The 20,935-nt window shown below is 46.5% G+C and overlaps 1 protein-coding gene across 1 annotated transcript in view; it reads left to right on the top strand.

Moving 5' to 3' along the window:
* Positions 1-19,237, top strand: part of sptbn5 (spectrin beta, non-erythrocytic 5) — a 288,791-nt gene extending 269,554 nt beyond the window's left edge. Inside the window, exons 67-72 of the mRNA XM_033026595.1 lie at positions 981-1,066; positions 3,837-3,903; positions 8,055-8,153; positions 13,001-13,143; positions 16,891-16,989; positions 18,600-19,237. Coding sequence (XP_032882486.1) covers positions 981-1,066; positions 3,837-3,903; positions 8,055-8,153; positions 13,001-13,143; positions 16,891-16,989; positions 18,600-18,823 — 718 coding nt within the window. The 3' untranslated portion in view covers positions 18,824-19,237. The remainder of the gene's footprint in view (positions 1-980; positions 1,067-3,836; positions 3,904-8,054; positions 8,154-13,000; positions 13,144-16,890; positions 16,990-18,599) is intronic.
* The last annotated feature ends 1,698 nt before the right edge of the window (positions 19,238-20,935 follow it).

Here is a 20,935-nt window from a genome sequence, read left to right as displayed (position 1 = left end):
TTGCCTGCATTGCTGGGGATATTGAATATAAGAGTCAGGAAGTTATGATGCAGCTCTGTAGGACTTTGGTGAGGCTGGATTAGGAGTTTTGCATGCAGTCTAGCTATCCCATTCCATGTGGGGGCTTTGGATAGAGGAGATTTACCAGAATGATGCCCAGATTAGAGGGCCTCGGCTACAGGGAGAGGTTCGATCGTTAGATTTGTTAGATTGTTTTCTGTGGAAGGTTGGAGGTTGAGGGGAGGATAGAAGTATATATGATTATGAGAGGCATAGATCGGGCAGACAGTCACAACATTTCCCCCAGGTTGGAAAGGTCCAACACTAGAGGGCATAGCGCTAAAATAAGAGGGGGAACTTTAATAGAGATGTGCGGGGCAAGTTTTTTACACAGACAGGGGTGGGGGCCAGGAACACATTGCCAAGGGTGGTGGTGGAGGCAGATGTGATAGTGGCGTTTATGAGGCTTTGAGATAGGCACACCGTGCAGGGAATAGAGGGATATGGATCATGTACAGGCAGATGAGATCAGTTTAACTTGGCATCACGTTCGGGGCAAGCATCATGATCCATTCCTGTGCTGTTCTGTACTATGTTCCAATATAAAAGGCACCATCTAAATGCAAGTTCCTTTCAATATTAGTGGCAATACAGTAGTTGTGCATCTTTGCATGTAATTCACAAATTTATTTTGTATGTACCTTCACCTATACGTGTACCTCATGTGCATGTGTATATATTTGAAGGTTTGTGCATGTACTTTTGTGTGTGTGTGCGTGTACGCGTGTGTGTGTGTGCTTTGTTTATGTACTTATGTGTGTGCGTGTGTGTGTGTGTGTGTGTGTGTGCGTGTGTGTGTGTGTGTGTTTTGTTTATGTACTTATCGCAGTGTGTTGCGTGAGGCTTTGTATGCAGATCTAGACATGAATTGATAGTGTCACGGCATTGTAGATGTCTGAACTGAATGTGTTGCCTCGTAGGCTTAGTGATGGGGCTGAATATCGTTTCTCTGCTCCTTCGTGCGCTCTGAAGGATGAGTGGATTGAAAAGATCAGGAACAACGCAGGTAAGACATCTCAATGTGTAGGAAGGAACTGCAGACGCTGGTTTAAACCGAAGATAGACACCAAAAGCTGGAATAACTCAGCGGGACAAGCAGCATCTCTGGAGAGAAGGACTGGGTGACGTTTCAGGTCGAGACTGACGAAGCTCGGGTATGAACAAGGGTCTCGACCAGAAACATCACTCATTCCTTCTCTCCAGAGATGCTGCCTGAGTTACTCCAGCAATTGGCGTCTATCTCAAGTTATATCACGTGTCCGCTTTGTGTTCTCTTACTCTTTGTCTTTCATGATGGTCCTTGAAGTCTCCCTCAGATCAAAGGGGCTACTCATCAGTCCAAAACCTCCTGATAGCGACACTCCTTGTGTGACCATAATTACACCACCATTGGATGTTCCACAACATTAAAGGGCCTGTCCCACTTTCTGAACCTAATTCACAACCTTTTTTTACTCGTGGACATTTTTCATCAGGCTAGAAAAACGCCCCGACCTACTTGATGCCGCGAGTACCTACGACTAGCATCACGGCCCGCTACGACCTATCTACGACCTCCTACAACCTTTTGACGACCATGCTGCGAGTATGAGTCAAGGTCAAACTCGGCAGAGGTCGTGAATTAAAGCCCTGTCCCACTGTACGAGTTCATTCAAAGAGTTCTCCCGAATTTGCCCTGATTCGAACTCGGAGATTTACGGTAATGGCCGCTCGTCGGTACTCGGGGCTCTCGTGAACATTTTTTAACATGTTGAAAAGTCTTCACGGGTCTTCCCGAGTTTACCTGCCATTAGCGAGTCTTCCCAAGTACCTGCCGTTAGCGTTACGAGCCGCTAAGAGATGTCCCCGAGCTCCGACGTACCCGCTACGTTCATTCTCCGTGCCTACCACGAGTTTGGTTTTTTATTAAACTCGGGAGAGCTCTTGAATGAACTCGCATTGTGAGACAGGGCCATTAGGTCGTGAAAGTGGGACAGGCCCTTTAATGTCCCCTGTATAGAGTTGTTTCATGTCGAAAAGCTAGAGTGGCAACATTCAACAGCAATTGGTTATTTAAGCCTCTTAAAAATTCCCGAACCATTCAACAGGAAGGGGTGGCGTGCGAAGGTGATTGGAGAGGGTGGAGGCTGTTGGTTAAAACATAAGAATAAAATGGGGTTCTTTAGAAACACAGAGAGCATAGCCAGGAGTTTCAATCTGATTTCTAGCCACTGTGGCAAGACTCAGTTCAGGATGAAATTTAACTCCAGGCATTCAGATCTAACTTAAAGTAACACCTGCATCCCCTCTCTCTCCAACCCTCCCCCTCCCAAGTCATACCAGTTTCAAAGTCGTCTTGTTGAGCCTCATAGTCTGTACTCGTTTTCACTTGACCCACAGCTAACAATGGCCTGTTTCCTTTATCATCATTACTTGTTTGCATATCTTTAATTCATTTGTTCTATAATCTCTCCATATCACCATCGATATCTTTCCTTTCCCTTTCCCCTGACACTCAGTCTGAAGAAGGGTCTCGATCCGAAACGTCACCCAATCCTTTTCTCCAGAGATGCTATCTGATCCGCTGAGTTGCTCCAGCTTTTTATGTCAATCTTCAGATCTCATGTACCCTGTGGTCCTGTTTCATAGCAAAAGGATTTGAGTATAGGAGCAGGGAGGTTCTACTGCAGTTGTACAGGGTCTTGGTGAGACCACACCTGGAGTATTGCGTACAGTTTTGGTCTCCAAATCTGAGGAAGTACTTTATTGCCATAGAGGGAGTACAGAGAAGGTTCACCAGACTGATTCCTGGGATGTCAGGACTGTCTTATGAAGAAAGACTGGATAGACTTGGTTTATACTCTCTAGAATTTAGGAGGTTGAGAGGGGATCTTATAGAAACTTACAAAATTCTTAAGGGGTTCGACAGGCTAGATGCAGGAAGATTGCTCCCGATGTTGGGGAAGTCCAGGACAAGGGGTCACAGCTTAAGGATAAGGGGGAAATCCTTTAAAACCGAGATGAGAAGAACTTTTTTCACACAGAGAGTGGTGAATCTCTGGAACTCCCTGCCACAGAGGGTAGTCGAGGCCAGTTCATTGGCTATATTTAAGAGGGAGTTAGATGTGGCCCTTGTGGCTAAGGGGATCAGGGGGTATGGAGAGAAGGCAGGTACGGGATACTGAGTTGGATGATCAGCCATGATCATATTGAATGGCGGTGCAGGCTCGAAGGGCCGAATGGCCTACTCCTGCACCTATTGTCTATGTTTCTATGTTTCTATGTTCCTTTCTATTGGAGGGGTAATTGGAAGAGGCTGTACAGAGCTTGCCACACAAAATTCCCAGCTGCTGGAATCAGACTTGTTGTAATAGTAGTGCCAGGTTTCAGCTACCAATGGACATGTTGATGGTGATGTGGTTGGTCAGTATTGCTCGATGATAAGGAACAGTGTGTGGAGTGGTCAGTGATGTGGGGACAGTGTATGGACCGGTCAGTGATGTGGGGACAGTGTATGGACCGGTCAGTGATGTGGGGACAGTGTATGGATCGGTCAGTGATGTGGGGACAGTGGGTGGACCGATTCAACTACAGAGGTGTAGTGGTCAAACAATGGCCAGGGATACAGGAGGGATGGAGTATGGACTAGCCATGATAATAGTGGTTCAGTGTGCAGCCAGGCCTGGGATACATACTGTGTACGGGCCGAATGTACCCTGTGGTCCTGCTCTTTATATCATGAAAAGATAGCAAATGTCGATGTACAGGACTTTTACTTTTCCTGTGCTCTTTCTCAGGGTTGGTTGAAGCGAGTCCATCTCCTGCCAATGGCACCTCTCCTTCACAGTCTCCACAGCAACCCTGGTGAGTAGTGTTCATCTGGTGCCACCTCACATTCATCCTTTCATTTCCATGATGTGTTGATTTGAATGGAGTTACAATCAAAGATCCTATAGCGGAGCAAGATAGACCACTCCTGCTAAATGCAATGGGCTGACGTGTAGTACGCAACGGAGCGGAACGTGGGCCTTTTTTTCATCCATTTCAGTAACCTGACCCGACTCGCAGTGTAATCAACGTTGCGGGGGAACAGTTTGTGTTAATAAATTATAATTCTGAAAATGAGGAGAAGATTTTTACCAAAGAACTTTTATTTTTACGAGGATGTTTCCGTAACCGGCTTCCGTCTCCGCACTAGTATCTTTGCTCCGCTACGGGATCTTTGGTGCGGAGACGGAAGCCGGTTACGGAAATGGGGCCGAAAATTACCCACGAATCTGCCCATGACCGTACTACGTCTTTTTCGTCGAGTGATCTATCTTGCTCGCTATAGGATCTTTGGTTATGATGCTGTGGGTCTCTCCCCATTAACTCACCCATTCTTCACAAGAGAGGAACAGTCGATGGGTTATTTTAGGTGGAGGAGTCGCTCCTGAACTGCCCCGGTATTTACCACATCTCTGAAACCACCCACCCAGATACACCATAGTCAACGTGGATAGCCTAGGTTTTTCCCAGGCACAGTTGTTGCAGGAATATAAGCAGAAAATGCCTGATATACTCAGCTGGTCAGGCAGCTTCCATGGAGAGAGAAGCAGAGCCAATGTTTCAGAGTGATGACCCTTCATCAGAACTGGGGAAAGATAGAAATTGCAAATGTTTGAAGCTGCAGGGAGAGTGATAGAGGGGAACAGAGGGCATGTCTATGATTAAGTGAGGTCGAAGAGAGACTGAATGACACAAAACAGGAGCACCAGAGATCCAGGTTTGATCCTGACTACGGGTGCTGTCAGTACAGAGTTTGTTCGTTCGCCCCTTGACCTGCGTGGGTTTTCTCCAGGATCTCCGGTTTCCTCCCATTCTCCAAAGACTACGTGTTTGTAGGTTAATTGGTTTGGTTTCATTGTAAATTGTCCCTCGTGTGTAGGATAGTGTTAGTGTGCGGGGATCGCTGGTCGGCGCGGACTCGGTGGGCCGAAGAGTCTGTTTCCGCTCTGTATCTCTAAACTAAACTAAACTCAATGGTGCTCGTGCCTGCTGAGAGAGGGTGAAGACATGATGTTCACAGCTGATCTCTGGAGGTAAATCGAGAGAAATAAATGTAAATATAGGAGAGACCAGGGTTAAAAAGGTAGACAAAAATGCTGGAGAAACTCAGCGAGTGCAGCAGCATCTATGCAGCGAAGGAAATAGGCAACGTTTCGGCCCGAATCCATAGGAGTTTCTCCAGCATTTTTGTCTACCTTCGATTTTCCAGCATCTGCAGTTCCTTCTTAAACAGGATTAAAAAGGTGCTGGAACTGGGGAAATGCAAAGCACAGCAGTTGTTGGAAATGTGAAATATAGGAGAAATCTAGAAGTGACCAATACGCGGGGGAAACAGACAAACCATTCCATGCCAATGGCTTCCCATCGGACCCAGTGTAAGTAGGAAAGGCTGGTGATTGGAACATTGCAGCATTCATTGTTGGGGGCTGAGGTCTCTTACATCCTAGAAGGGGCACGCTTTCAATCTCACCAGTTGCATGGGAATATATTGAAAGCTGGATGGTTGGAGGGGAAGGGATGGTGTGTGTGGCACTTGTGCCCCGGGCCTGTGCTAACCTTCCCAACCAACTCCAGGGCATGGTTTACCTTGGACAGTGAGATAAGAAAGAGTGCATTCTGTGTAATATTCCACCGGGTGGCGCCGTCAGCGATGGCAGCCTCGCCAACGGTCTGTCTGTCTTTTCGTCATTTTTGTTATTTTTAGTGTGTGTTAAAAGTTTATGTTAATGTTCTCTGGTTTGTTTTATGCGGGGGCAGGGGGTCGGGGGAAACTTATTTTCAATCTCTTACCTTGTCGGAGATGCGATTGTTTTCCGGATCGTATCTCCGGTCGCTCTGCAGCCTAACATCATGGAGCTGGAGGCCTTGCTCGAGATTGACTTTGAGCCCCACCGCGGGGCCGTGGACTTACCATCTGAACCAATCCCTTGTCTGGGACCGACGTTCCAACTGCGGCCTGCGGACTTCAGCATCGAGGAGCTCGATGTCGGGAAGCTCCAAACGACGCAAAAGGTCTCGACCAGCCCCGACCCGGGGTCAGATCGCCCGGCGTGGGGCAGCTGACATTCCCCCCCAATGCAGGAGCTTGATCGCCCCAACGCGGAGCGCCCGACCGCCGGCTACTGATCGTCCCGTCAACATTTCCAAAAAAAAAATTTTCACCTTCCATCACTGTGAGGAATGTGGAAGAGTCACTGTGGTGGATGTTTATGTTAAAATGTATTACAGTGCATTGAGAAAGTATTCAGACCCCTTCACTTTTTCCACATTTTGTTACATTACAGCCTTATTCTAAAATTGGTTACAGTCATTTTTTATTATGATCAATCTACGCACAACAGGTGTTTAGTAAATATTGCAAAATAATTAAAAATAAATAACTGAAATATCACATTTACGTAAGTATTCAGACCCTTTGCTGTGACTCTCAAAATTGAGCTTTGGTGCATCGTGTTTCCATTGATTATCCTTGAGATGTTTCTACAACTTGATAGGAGTCTACAAGTGGTAAATTAAATTGATTGTACATGGTTTGGAAAGGCACACACCTGTTTATATAAGGTCCCACCGTTGACAGTGCATGTCAGAGCAAAAAAACAAGCCATGAAGACGAAGGAATTGTCTTTAGACCTCCGAGACAGGATTATGTTGAGACACAGATCTGGGGAAAACATTTTTTGGCGCATTGCAGGTCCCGAAGAGCACAGTGGCCTCCGTCATTCTTAAATAGAACTTTGAAACCACCAGGACTCTTCATAGAGCCTGGCCAAACTGAGCAATCGGGGAAGAAGGGCCTTAGGATAGAGACTTACTAACATATTCAGGGAGGTGACCAAGAACCCGATGGTCACTCTGACAGAGCTCCAGAGTTCCTCTGTGGAGATGGGAGAAACTTCCAGAAGGACAACTATATCTGCAGCACTCCACCAATCAGGCCTTTATTGTAGAGTGGCCAGACAGAAGCCACTCCTCAGTTAAAGGCACATGACAGCCCGCTTGGAGTTTGCCAAAAGGCACCTAAACAAGATTCCCTGGCCTGATGAAACCAAGATTGAACTCTTTGACCTGAATGCCAAGTGTCACGTCTGGAGAAAACCAGGCACCGCTCATCACCTGGCCAATACCATACCTACAATGAAGCATGGTGGTGGCAGCATCATGCTGTGGGGATGTTTTTCAATGGCAGGAACTGGGAGACTAGTCAGGATCGAGATGAACGGAGCAAAGTACAGAGAGATCCTTGATGAAAACCTGCTCCAGAGCATTCTGGACCTCAGACTGGGGCAGACGTTCATCTTCCAACAGGACCACGACCTAAAGCTCACGTCCAAGACAACGCAGGAGTGGCTTTGTGACAAGTCTGTGAATGTCCGTAAGTGGCCCAGCCAGAGCCCGGACTTGAAACCGATCGAATATCTCTGGAGGGACCTGAAAATAGCTGTGTATCAACACTCCCCATCCAACCTGACAGAGCTTGAGAGGATCTGCAGAGAAGAATGGGAGAAATTACCCAAATACAGGTGTGCCAAGCTTGTAGCATCATACCCAAGAAGACTTGAGGCTGTAATCACTGCCAAAGGTGCCTCAATAAAGTACTGAGTAAAGGGTCTGAATACTTATGTAAATGTGATATTTCAGTTATTTATTTTTAATTATTTTGCAAACATTTCTAAACACCTGTTTTCACTTTTTTATTGTGGGCTATTGTGTGTAGATTGATGATAAAAAAAATGAATTTAATCCATTTTAGATAAGGCTGTAACGTAACAAAAAGTGGAAAAAGTGAAGGGGTCTGAATACTTTCTCAATGCACTGTAAGTGTGTCTTGTTGCTTTTTATTGGTATGACTGTATGGCAAATTAAATTCCTCATATGTTGCAAAACATACTTGGCTAATAAAGTATGATTATGATACTGACAGCATGCTGCTCAAACATCTTGTAAAATGCCCTGTGCTTTATCCAAAGGGAACTGCCCCAGGTGAAGTCACTCCTCGCTGTAGGGACACCTACCAGGACAGGAACCTCCCCATCGAGGGTGGGGAACAGCAAAGATTTCCTCCCCAGGTATGAGAGATATTGTGAGGAGAGGGGGGTGGAGAAAGAGTATCTGTAAATGATGACTGGCACTTTTCTCAGGCTGTAATAGGCAGCTACAGATTAATGGGCCTGTCCCACTTTCACGACTTAATTCAAAACCTCTGCCGAGTTTAAAGGACCTAAAACAAAAATCAAGGTTGTGGTATTCTACGAACTCCTACGACCTTCCACGACCATGTTCACGAACTCCTACGAGTATGTCTACGAATTCCCACGACTATTTCGATGCCCTCCTTACGAGTAAAAAGTTGCAATATCTTTCATCCCGACCATTTTTTTAAACGTGGACATTTTTTATTGGGCTGGAAAAAACGTCCCGACTTACCTGATGCCACGAGTACCTACGGCTGGCATAACGAGCCACTGCAATATATTTACGAACTCCTACGACCTCCTACAGACTCGTTACGAACATTCTGCGAGTTTGAATCAAGGGGAAACTCGGGAGAATTCGTGAATTACCTCGTGAAAGTTGGACAGGCCCTTAAGGCGACTGCCAGGGACTAATTTTAATGGAATTCACCTATGACACCTGGCGACAACCTACGACAACACCTATGACAACCTACAACAGCAAAAAATTTCACCACTGTCGTAGGAAAACTTTCAACATGTTGAAAATTTAGTGGCAGTCGCCGGTAGTCACCCAAAAAATCGCCTAAGTGGGACAGGCCCATTACAATCATCTTGGACAGTCTCAACCTGGACCAGAACAATGACATTCTTACTTGCTACCGCTTTACATTAAATGCAACAACACAACAAACAAATATCGGTAGTTCTGCTATTACTTGAATTGGATATAATGCGATTGATGAATTAGGAAACGCTATTTGTAACACTATTTGTATTACTGATTAGAAAGCGATTTTGTGCAGGAAGGAACTGCAGATGCTGGTTTAAACCGAAGATCGACACAAAAAGCTGGAGTAACTCAGCGGGTCAGACCTCATCACAGGAGAAAAGGAATCAGTGATGTTTCGGGTCGGGACCCCTCTTCAGACCCAATTTCAAAAGCAATTTCAATCAGGAACCATAGAACTATTTAAATGTTACTTTGGAAATAGACAGCCAGGTTTAAAAGCTGCCTTGGGGAAAAAAGTCCAGGGAAAAAAAACTGTTTACAGGTAATCTCCCTGCAGCAATCAAACACCATTGTGTATTAGGAACACAGTTCAACACAAGCCGTTGAAATTGACAAGTAATCAGTTTCACTTGCAATGCTAATCTATTCATCAATGTAACACACAACCTTTTGTATAGGGACTCTCCCACTTTCCCGAGCTGTTAATGAATTCTCCCCTTGATTCAAACTCGGAGAATGTTTGTAACGGATCCGTAGGAGTCCGTAGATATATCATTGCGGCTCATTATGCCATCTGTAGGTGCTCGGGGGCATCAGGTAAGTCGGGGCGTTTTTTCCAGCATGACAAAAAATGTCCACGAGTAAAAAGATAGTCGGGAGGAGAAAAATTGTAACATTTAATGCCCCGAGTACCTACTGCTAACATAACGAGCCGCTACGATATATCTACGGACCCGTTACGAACATTCTCCGAGTTTGAATCAAGGGGAAAACTCGAGAGAATTCGTGAGCAGTTCGGGAAAGTGGGGCAGGCCCTTATATTTACCTTGCTGTTACAAAAATAAAGATAGTTACAAAAAAGACACATAGTAATTCAGCGTCACTCTGCATACTCTACACAGCGGCAGCAGCAGCATCTAGCCTGTCCGGTCCCTTAAGAATGTTATATGTTCTTCAGACTGGAAGAAGGGTCTCGATCGGAAACGTCACCGATTCCTTCTCTCCAGAGATGCTGCCTGTCCCGCTGAGTTACTCCAGCTTTTTGTGTCTATCTTCGGAGAAATGTTGCTCCAATCAATAGTTGTGCCACTGTTCAAGGGAGAGTGCAGTAGTTTTGAACGTACCTCAGGAGCCAGAGTGATCTCAACCAAGACTGAGGCCATGTTCTGTGGACGGTTTGTAGAGTTATACAGTACAGAAACATGCCCTTCTACTGAAAACCCTTCAGTACAGTTTAGTAAAGAAACAAGCCCTTCTACACTGAATCTGCACCAATGTCAACTACTGATTTTCCTCCCTAAATTCCCTTTTATTATTCTTCCCACATTCCCTTTAACTCCCCCTAGATCCTACCACTCACCTGAACATTCAGGGCCATGAGCAACAGTGAGTCTGGAATGAGCTCGGAGGCGTGAAGGGTGAGAAGGGAGTGAGCCCCACTTTGGCCCCAACCTCATCTGGGTTCTAGTCAATGTCTTTTGGTGTTACACCTCATTGCCAGACTTGTCCACCAAGCATCAGGATGTAGTCTGGAGATGGTGTGGAAATCTTTCCATGTGCAATATAGGTCAGTGCAGCAGAATATCCAGAGATGCTGCCTGTTCCGTTGAGTTACTCCAGCATTTTGTGTCTATCTTGAGAAGAACAGGCACTTCAGCTCACAATGTCCGTGCCAAATGTTGTGCTAGGTTAAACTAATCTCATCTGCTGGCACATGATCCATATCCCTCCATTCCCTGCATGTCTATGTGCCTATCTAAATGCATCATAGACACCTGGTACCCTCTCAGTCTCAACACACCACACAACAATCTTATGGGTGTAGTGAAAGTAAGGTCCTATGTCCTGCTGAAGAACCCATAGAAAAGGTGTGGAGGCAATGGTAAAAATGTGATTGTATCTAGAATGTTGTCTTGTATATACAACACTTAAACCACATATGTACTCGGAGTATTTATTGGACGAGTAGAGGGAACTTTTTAAGAAAGAACTGCAGATGCTGGCAAAATCGAAGGTAGACACAAAATGCTGGAGTAACTCCTGGTGAGGCAGTATCTCTGGAGAGAAGGAATTGGCGACGTTTCAGGTCGGGACCCTTCTTCAGACTGATGTCTGGGGAGGGGGCGGGACAAAGAGTCAGGGGAAGGGGAATTGAGTGACCTAGAGAGATGTAGAACAATCGGAAGAGAACTTCTTCAAAGTAGACATACCGTGAGGAGATTTTGTAGTGGAGTGGATGAAATGTTTAAGAAAGAACTAATGGAATGTGGGCCTTCATAACAAGAGGATTTCAGTATAGGAGTAAAGAGGTTCTTCTGCAGTTGTATAGGGCTCTGGTGAAACCACATCTGGAGTATTGTGTACAGTTTTGGTCTCCTAATTTGAGGAAGGACATCCTTGTGATTGAGGCAGTGCAGCGTAGGTTCATGAGATTGATCCCTGGGATGGCGGGACTGTCATATGAGGAAAGATTGAAAAGACTAGGCTTGTATTCACTGGCGTTTAGAAGGATGAGGGGGTATCTTATAGAAACATATAAAATTATAAAAGGACTAGACAAGCTAGATGCAAGAAAAATTTTCCCAATGTTGGGCGAGTCCAGAACCAGGGGCCACAGACTTAGAATAAAGGGGAGGCCATTTAAGACTGAGATGAGAAAATACTTTTTCACCCAGAGAGTTGTGAATTTATGGAATTCCCTGCCACAGAGGGCAGTGGAGGCCAAGTCACTGGATGGATTTAAGAGAGAGTTAGATAGAGCTCTGGGGGCTAGTGGAATCAAGGGATATGGGGAGAAGGCAGGCACGGGTTATTGATTGGGGACGATCAGCCACGATCACAATGAATGGCGGTGCTGGCTTGATGGGCCGAATGGCCTCCTCCTGCATCTATTTTCAATTCAATTCAATTCAAAGCACTTTATTCATCCCCAAGGGGCAATTTAAAAGGGCGCATTACAGTAGCTTTTAAAAAAAAGAAAGGGACACAAACAACATAACGAAGAGACAAGATTCAAAGCTACTCTCTGCACCGACCGGTCGACCGCACGAGCAGTGACCCGGCAATGATTGGGTTGTCAGCAGCGATACAATAATAAAGAACACACAAAATGTAACACAAACATCCACCACAGCATTCATCACTGTGGTGGAAGGCACAAACATTTGGCCAGTCCTCCTCCATTTCCTCCCGTGGACAGGACCAGAGTCCAGAGTCAGTCCAGGATCGGCTCTTCCTCACCGGAGACCGCGGCTTTAGATTGTTGTAGGCCGCAGGCCGGCGGTCAAGATTTAAAGTACCCGCCGCAGCCAGAAGCACCGTAGACTGCAGGGCCGGCGGTCGAAGCTCCCCTCCAGGGGTGATGGTAAGTCCATGCCGGCCCCGCGGTAGAAGTTGGCCGCGGGCCGGCGGTGATGGCTTCTTCTTCCCCCGGGTCCCCAACGTGAGATCCCGGGCTGTAGACGCCGCACCAGCTGGAGCTTCAGGCTGCGACTTCAGGCTGCCGGCTGCCCCGGGCCAGCGAAACGGAGCGCTCCCCTCCAGCGAGCCCCAGCGAGGGCTCACCCGCTCCACGCCGAGAGTCCACGCTGCGCCCGCCGCTGAAGCCCCGGGCGCGTCTCTGGGAAAGGCCGCGTCGATCCTTGATGTTAGGCCACGGGGGAGGCGACCTGGAAAAAGTCGCCCCTCCATGGAGGAGGCGACCGAAGCGGTTTCCCCCTTACCCCCCCCCACACCACCCCCCACACAAAACACACAAGAAAACATTAAATACACACTTTAAAACATACTAAAATATAAAAAAAAGTTGAAAAAACTGACGCACTGCTGACATGGCTGCTGCCAGAACAGCGCCCCCGGAGTACCTTTCTATGTTTCTATGTAATTGCAGATGCTGGTAAAATGGAAGAGAGAACTTTGCCGTGTACGTAACGCATGCTGTACTTACACTGGGTATTGTGTGGGAACTGGGCAACTGACGTATTTTTCCTGTTTGTTTTGCAATGTTCAGGAGAACCCCGTCTTTCAGAGTTAAGCGGGGCGCTTCATCAGATGAGTCCACATTGGCAAGGAGCACTCCAGCCCACCCCCGAAACAGTGGCACCCCGTTGGGAAAAGACGGGATAGACAGTCCCTTGGTACCTCAAACAAACGGTACTGTGCCAGGGAGTTTCATTGTGGATTTGGGAATGTACATGGTGTGAAGTTTGTGTAAGGGATTAGTGACGTTAGAAGCATGGGGAGGGCTAATCTGTGTATTCGGGGATTGGCAGACCCAATGGGGGGAAGAAACAGATAGAATAAGCAATGATTAAAACCAGTGCCTGAGGGGTGGCAATGCAGAATCCCATCCATGGGCAATGTTAAACACACTCCATCTCCAGCATCACCCAGGATAAAACCCCAGAGCACAACCTCATACGTTCAATCAATATTCAATTCAATATTTATTCCATATCATTTGAACCTCAGTGAGGCTCAAACGAAACTCTGTTTCCACACCCATACAAACAAAACAATTCCTACAAGACACACAAACAATTCAATTCACACAAACATCCATCACAGTGAATCTCCTCCTCACTGTGATGGAAGACAAAGTCTGTTCTCCCCCCTACACCATTTTTCCCCCTTTTATTTCCTCTTGGCAAAGGAGAGTTGGAGAGTTGACATTTCGGGACACGACCCTTCTTTATATACTTTATTGTTTCAAAAAAACAACCTGTGGCAATGCCGGTGTGTATGACCCTTGAAGAGCTGGTCTGGAACGGCAGTTACCATGGTCCCCTGCCCACTCCCTCTTCTCCCCTCTCCCATTGGGCAAATGGTATAGAAGTGTGAAAACGCACACCTCCAGATTCAGGGACAGTTTCTTCCCAGCTGTTATCAGGCAACTGAACCATCCCACCACAAGCGGAGAGCAGTCCTGAACTACTATCTACCTCATTGGTGACCCTCGGACTATCCTTGATTGAACTTTGCTGGCTTTACCTTGCACTAAATGTTATTCCCTTATCATGTACCTGTACTGTGAATGGCTCGATTGTAATCATGTATTGTCTTTCCACTGACTGGTTAGCACGCAACAAAAGCTTTTCACTGTACCTCGGTACACATGACAATAAGCTAAACAGACGTTAACTGGTCAGGTCGTCCCATGGCACTGTTGGGTTTGAGGTTCAATTAATGAACCACTGGATGTTCAGGAACGTGTGACATGAAGCGTTTCTGTAACACTGTCTGCTTGATACCAATGCCTGACATGCTGCCAACCTTTTGTGATGATCAAGGTTATCACAAGGTTAATTCCCGGGATGGAGGGACTGTCATATACTGAGAGAATGGAGCAGCTGGGCTTGTACACTCTGGAGTTTAGAAGGATGAGAGGGCATCTCATTGAAACATATAAGATTGTTAAGGGCTTGGACACGCTAGAGGCAGGAAACATGTTCCCGATGTTTGGGAGGTCCAGAACCAGGGGCCACAGTTTAAGAATAAGGAGTAAGCCATTTAGAACGGAGACGAGGAAACACTTTTTCTCACAGAGAGTGGTGAGTCTGTGGAATTCTCTGCCTCAGAGGGCGGTGGAGGCAAGTTCTATGGATGCGTTCAAGAGAGAGCTAGATAGGGCTCTTAAAAATAGCGGAGTCAGGTGATATGGGGAGAAGGCAGGAACGGGGTACTGATTGGGGATGATCAACCATGATCGCATTGAATGGCGGTGCTGGCTCGAAGGGCCGAATGGCCTACTGCATCTATTGTCTATTGAATATTGTCTATAACCTTGTTTATGAATCCTGTGTGGCTGTTAGGTAATTGACCCACTTTAATAATTCAATCACAATTTAACACCAATGGACGACTTGCCTGAGCATTTTAGTGGGCAGTCACACACCGACCGAAACTCTAGAGTTGTGTACGGGTCTGGCTGGGAAAATATCAAAGAAGATTCTTTGCCCAAAAGAATTTAACGAACGAGATGCTTTTGATGACGAAGCAGTGGTTTTATGGCAAAGGATTATTCTTGTTTAATTGCAGATTAAACAACTGAATTGGTAATTCTGCACCAGCCGTGGTTGAATCGTAAGATGTGCAGGAAGGAACTGAAGATGCTGGTTTAAATCGAAGATAGACACAAAATGCTGGAGAAACTCAGCGGGACAGGCAGCATCTCTGGAGAGAAGGAATGGGTGTCTGAAGAAAGGTCTTGACCCGAAACGTCACCCATTCCTTCTCTCCAGAGATGCTGCCTGTCCCGCTGAGTTACTCCAGCTTTTTGTGTCTATACCAGATGGTTAGAGATTGCCAACCCAGTGATTTAGCTCAACTCTATAACTTGGGAATTTCTACTCCCATCTCCCACAACCATTCGACCATCCTCCATCGAAGAAGATTCTTCTATTACTTTCCCTTCTCTGGCTTTACGTTGATGCTTCTTGGTTCTTGGTCCTCCAAAAATATTCCAAATGGAATTTAAACTGGAGGTGGCGGAGGGCGGACTTAAACAAAAAAGGGTTCTTGGAGAAAAAGAGCTATCTTAAATTTAGTTGCGTCTGGTTGGGTAACTATGGTAGGGTGAAGATTATTCCATGCTTGAATTGTGCAGAGGGAAGAATGAATTGCTGTACACATCTGTCTTGGTAGCTGGCATCTCAAATTGGATCGAATGCCCTCCTCGTCTGCTCCGAATAGGTTTGGGTTTGGTGTAGGTTTGGTAATCTATGTCGAGCTGACCATTTAACATTTTGTAAAAACAGGTGAAACGGTGAGCCATACGTCTATCTTGGAGAGGGTTCCACCCGGGTGAACTCAGAAGTTTGGTGACACTCGCTTCTCCAAGTTCAATAGCGGGGGCACTGAGTTATGAAGCAGGAAGTCATGTTCCAGCTTTAAAACACGTGGTTTACTCCACATTTGGAGTACTGCGTGCGATTGTGGTCACCCCGTTGCAGGCTTTGGAGAGGGCGCAGGGGGAGGTTACCAGGATGCGACCTGGGGAAGAATGTTTCAGGAGAGGTTGTGGATTTTCTTTCTCAGGAGTTTGAGGGGAAACCTCCTAGAAGTATATTAAATTATGAAAGGCATAGATAGGGAAGACGGAACTGTTTTTCCAGGGAAGAAATGTCAAATCATAGAGGACATAGCTTTAGTGTCTGAGGGGGAAAAGCTACAAGGAGTTTTACAGGCAAGTTTTTTTGACACAGGGATTGATGGGTTCCTGGAAGACACTGCCAGGAGTGGTGTTGGGAGGACCATGTTCAAGTCAAGTTTATTTGTCACATACACATACAAGGTGTGCAGTGAAATGAAAGTGGCAATGCCTGCGGATTGTGCAAAAACTACACAACAGAATAGAACAGAATCAGTATTTACGTTAGAAAAAAAATATTTTTTAAAAGACACAACACAACAGTAAATTAGTACAGTAAATTAGTACAGTAAATTAGTCCCTGGTGAGATGAGAGTTTACAGTCCTGATGGCCTGTGGGAAGAATCTCCGTCTCATCCCCTCTGTTTTCACAGCATGACAGCGGAGGCGTTTGCCTGACCGTAGCAGCTGACACAGTCCGTTGCTGGGGTGGTAGGGGTCCCCCATAATGTTGCTGGCTCTGGATCTGCTCCTCCTGGTGTATAGTTCCTGCAGAGGGGTGAGTGTAGTTCCCACAGTGCGTTTGGCCGAACGCACTACTCTCTGCAGAGCCTTCCTGTCCTGGGCAGAGCAGTCCCCAAACCAGATTGTGATGTTGCCGGACAAGATGCTCTACAGCCCCAGAGTAGAAGCACTGAAGGATCCTCAGTGAGACTCTGAGCATTCAGGCAGGTGGGAGTAGTTTAATTTGGCATCATGGTCAGCGCAGACATGGTGGGCCGTACTGATCTATGTCCTGTTTTACAATGCAGCAGGAAGTGAGATGTTGGCATCAGCCGCCCCACCAAAACCTCCACACGTCTACTACAACATCCACCCGTACCCAGAGGCCGGGCAACAGCTGAACACAGGTCAGTGATACACACCGACTGAATCAACAGAATTCCCCTTGTCCCGTTACCCCAACGTGACTCGACCCAACAATCTCCTGCTCCTTTTTGCCCGCTTTAACAAGGTGATAACTGCACTATCATTTATACGACCAAAAACCTATTGTTTTGAGGAAATGTTTCAGGAATTATATTGACCAGAATTTTATTTGGAATTTAATGTTGAAGTTAATATAATCCTGGTGAAAAGCATCGTGAGTGAACTGCACTGTCTTTAGTTTAGTTTAGTTTAGAGATACAGAACGGAAACAGGCCCTTCGGCCCACCGAGTCCGCACCGACCAGCGATCCCCGCACATTAACACTATCCTACACACACTGGGGACAATTTACATTTACACCAAGACAATTAACCTACAAACCTGTACGTCTTTGGAGTGTGGCTAGAAACTGCAGATCTCGGAGAAAACCCACGCAGGTCACGGGGAAAACGTACAAACTCCGTACTGACAGCACCCATAGTCAGGATGGAACCCGGGTCTCTGCCGCTATAAGGCAGCAACTCTACCGCTGCGCCACCTTGCTGCCCATGTCCTTTGATTACCCACTAAAGGGCCTGTCCTACTGTACGAGGTAATTTAAGAGTTCTCCCTGAGTTTTACCCTGATTCGAACTCGGAGAATGTCCGGTAGCGGGTCCGTAGGAGTCCGTGGATGTCTCGTAGCGGCTCGTACGAGTAACGGTAGGTACTCGGGAAATCCAGTAAACTCGTGACGTTTTTTCAACACTGTGAAAAATGTCCACGAGTAAAAAAATACTCGTGATGAAAAAAATTGTTACTTTTTACTTGTACGAGCCGCTACGAGACATCCACGAACTCCTACGGACCCGCTACGGACATTCTCCGAGTTCGAATCAGGGGAAAACTCGGGAGAACTCTTGAATTACCTAGTACAGTGGGACAGGCCCTTGAGACTCTGACCTGAGTAGTGCATGATTCCAACACCATTGAGCTCCCCTGCACTCTACTAATCAGCAAAGATTATAGAGTAGAGCAAGATAGACCACTCCTCCGAAATCCAATGGGCTGAGGTGTAGTACGTAACAGAACGTCACGGCCGCCATTTGTTTATGCCAAACGCGACATCTTTGGTAGTGGGGACGGACTCCACAGTTATACAATCTGCTCTTACATCATGTCGCAGGGAAGAGCAAAGATACTAGAGGCTCCTCTAGTATCTTTGGGGGAAGAGGAAGTTTCCACTCCTGAGTTGATCCAGGACTGATTCCCAGTCCCCCCGATACCAGATGAAGGTGGCCGGTGGGAGAGCCTCAAGCGTCTGCCCGCGGTCGGCGTTCCCGAGGCAGCGGGCAATGCTCCTCTAGTATCTTTGGTGTAATCCGTTCCAAAGATTGATCAATTATTGTAAATTTTATTAATATTATTGTAAATTCCTGCTCAATAAAATGGCGTCATGTCATACCCATGTCATACTACGCTTTTTTCGCAGAGTGGCGCATCTTGCTCTGCTCTATAATCTTTGCTAATCAGTATCAACACTGCCGGTAAGAGAATGTCTGAGGCTGAGCATGCATCCTCCTGAACGTTTCCAACCTCTTATTCCCCATCAGCTCGAGACAAGACCCTGGGAAGTAGCCCCGACCTGCGCGTAGTGCACAGGGTGCCGAGTCCCTCCAGGAGTAGCGAGAAAGACGAGAGCCGGAGGAAGACGTGGGACTCGGGGAGGGCCGAGGCAGACAGCACAACGCCGCCCTGGAACCATTCACTGGACAGGGAAACGGAGGGCAAGAAAAAGAGAAAAAATGTGTTCAAGAAGCTTTTTGTAAAGAAGTAACTTGAAGTTGCCTCTGTCTTGCTCTCTGACTGCAATGTATTTACTCAGGACTTGCCCAGTGCCAGCTTCCACCACTGATCAATCCAGAGCATGTGTTGGGTGTCCATCTGCTGCAACCTTCTCCAAAGCTGCTGACTGCTGCGTCCGATTAGATTAAAGCAAAGATCTGAATGGAAGCTCCATGAGACCAAAGGGGATTGAGACACTTGTATATGGGTAAAGTGGGGCCATTCTTTCCCCTGCTCTTCCCAACTAAATGAATGACCGAATTTCAATGAAGCCAGTAAAAAAGTTGATATTCTGCCTCGTGAACACAAAGATCTTGGTTCACCGGGCTACTGAGACGGCAAATGCACCCGGCGGGGAGGGGAGAGGAGGGGGCTTGCTGCAACTGCAGAGACCCTGGATGTGTCCCCACCACCAACGGATGAGTCTGCTTGTAATGTAAATAGTGCTGCATCAATTCACTACATTGACTCCTGGGGTAAGGATAGTATTGTTCTATGAGGAGATATAGAACATAGAACACTACAGCAGGGGAACGGCCCACTGGGCCTATAATGTTTGTGGCGAACATAATGCCGAGTTAAACTGATCTCATCTGCCTGTACATGATCCATATCCTGCTATTCCTTGCCTCGTAAATGCCACTATCACATCTGCCCCCACCACAACTACCACCAGCAATGCGTTCCAGGCCCCCGCTATTTTGTGTAAAAAATCTTGCCCCACACATCTCCATTAAACTTTCCCCCTCTCATCTTCTAGCTATGCAGTGTTAGACATTTTCACACTGGGGAAATAGGTTCTGCCTACCCTATCTATGCCACTCATAATTTTATATACTTCTATCAAGTCTCCCCTCAACCTCCGACATTGGAAAGGGTAAACGATCCAAGTCATTCCCTCTCCCTGTAGCTGAAACCCTGTAACCTCCGCTGTACTCTCTCCAGAGCCTGCACAGCCATCCTGTAATGGGGTGACCAGAACTCTTTGAGTATTAGAGTCTGGAAGATGATGCAGCTTTATAGGACTTTGTCACTGGCAATGAAGGCAGGCATACACCATACTACTCCTTTACCAGGAGAGGATGAGTGATATTTACCTATATTTCCTGACTTTGAGATGAATGCAGGGTCACCTCATTAAACAATTAAAGATTCTGACATCTCTAGAACTATGGGTTGAGATTACTGAGATGAGGATCAATGAGATTGTCAATCTTTGTAATTCTTTAGCTCAGAGCTGTGGCTGCTGACCTTCGAATATGTATAAGACCAAACTCTATAAATTGTTGGATACTTAAGGAATTGGGAACTGAGAACCAGTAAATATTGAAGGGGACATCTACGGAGAGAAGGAATGGGTGACGTTTCGGGTCGAGACCTTTCTTCAGTCTGAAGAAGGGTCGCGACCCGAAACGTCACCCATTCCTTCTCTCCACAGATGCTGCCTGTCCCGCTGAGTTACTCCAGCATTTGGCGTCAACCTTCGATTTTATCCAGCATCTGCAGTTCTTTCTTACACAATATTGAAGGGGATTCTGGGCATGAGGAGCCAGACATAATCCCGCTTCCCGTTCTTATGGAACGTACCTTATGGTTCTTATCCGTTCTCTCTGTGATCCCAATCAATACGTTGATTTGAACAATAGACACAAAAAGCTGGAACTCAGCGGGTCAGACAGCAGTTCTGGAGAATATCAATGTTGATTTGGGCAATCTAATTAGTGTGTGCTAAAACTAATTGTGGAATTACCTGTGCTTCTAAATAATGGACATGACTGACTGGGTCCAGGTGTGCGTGGATAGGTTCTGGGTCAGTTCTAACTGCATTCTCACTGCTTATGTTATTCAGCCTGAAGGATTGGAGAAGTTATGCCATGTGGACTGGGTTGTGGCTTCTTACTGGCCAGAATGCCTGAGGCTGAACCTAAGGCTCCTGAATGTTTTCAACCTGGCCATTCCTCTGGCAAATTGGACTTGACATGACCTATGGTCAGAAGATAGACAGAAATGTTCGAGTAAAGGGCCTGTCCCACTGTACGAGGTAATTCAAGAGTTCTCCCGAGTTTTCCCCTGATTCGAACTCGGAGAATGTCCGTAGCGGGTC

The sequence above is a fragment of the Amblyraja radiata genome, chromosome 9, assembly GCF_010909765.2.
Source record: "Amblyraja radiata isolate CabotCenter1 chromosome 9, sAmbRad1.1.pri, whole genome shotgun sequence".
NCBI classification, from domain to species: domain Eukaryota; kingdom Metazoa; phylum Chordata; class Chondrichthyes; order Rajiformes; family Rajidae; genus Amblyraja; species Amblyraja radiata.
This window is presented reverse-complemented; position numbering and strand designations above follow the sequence as displayed.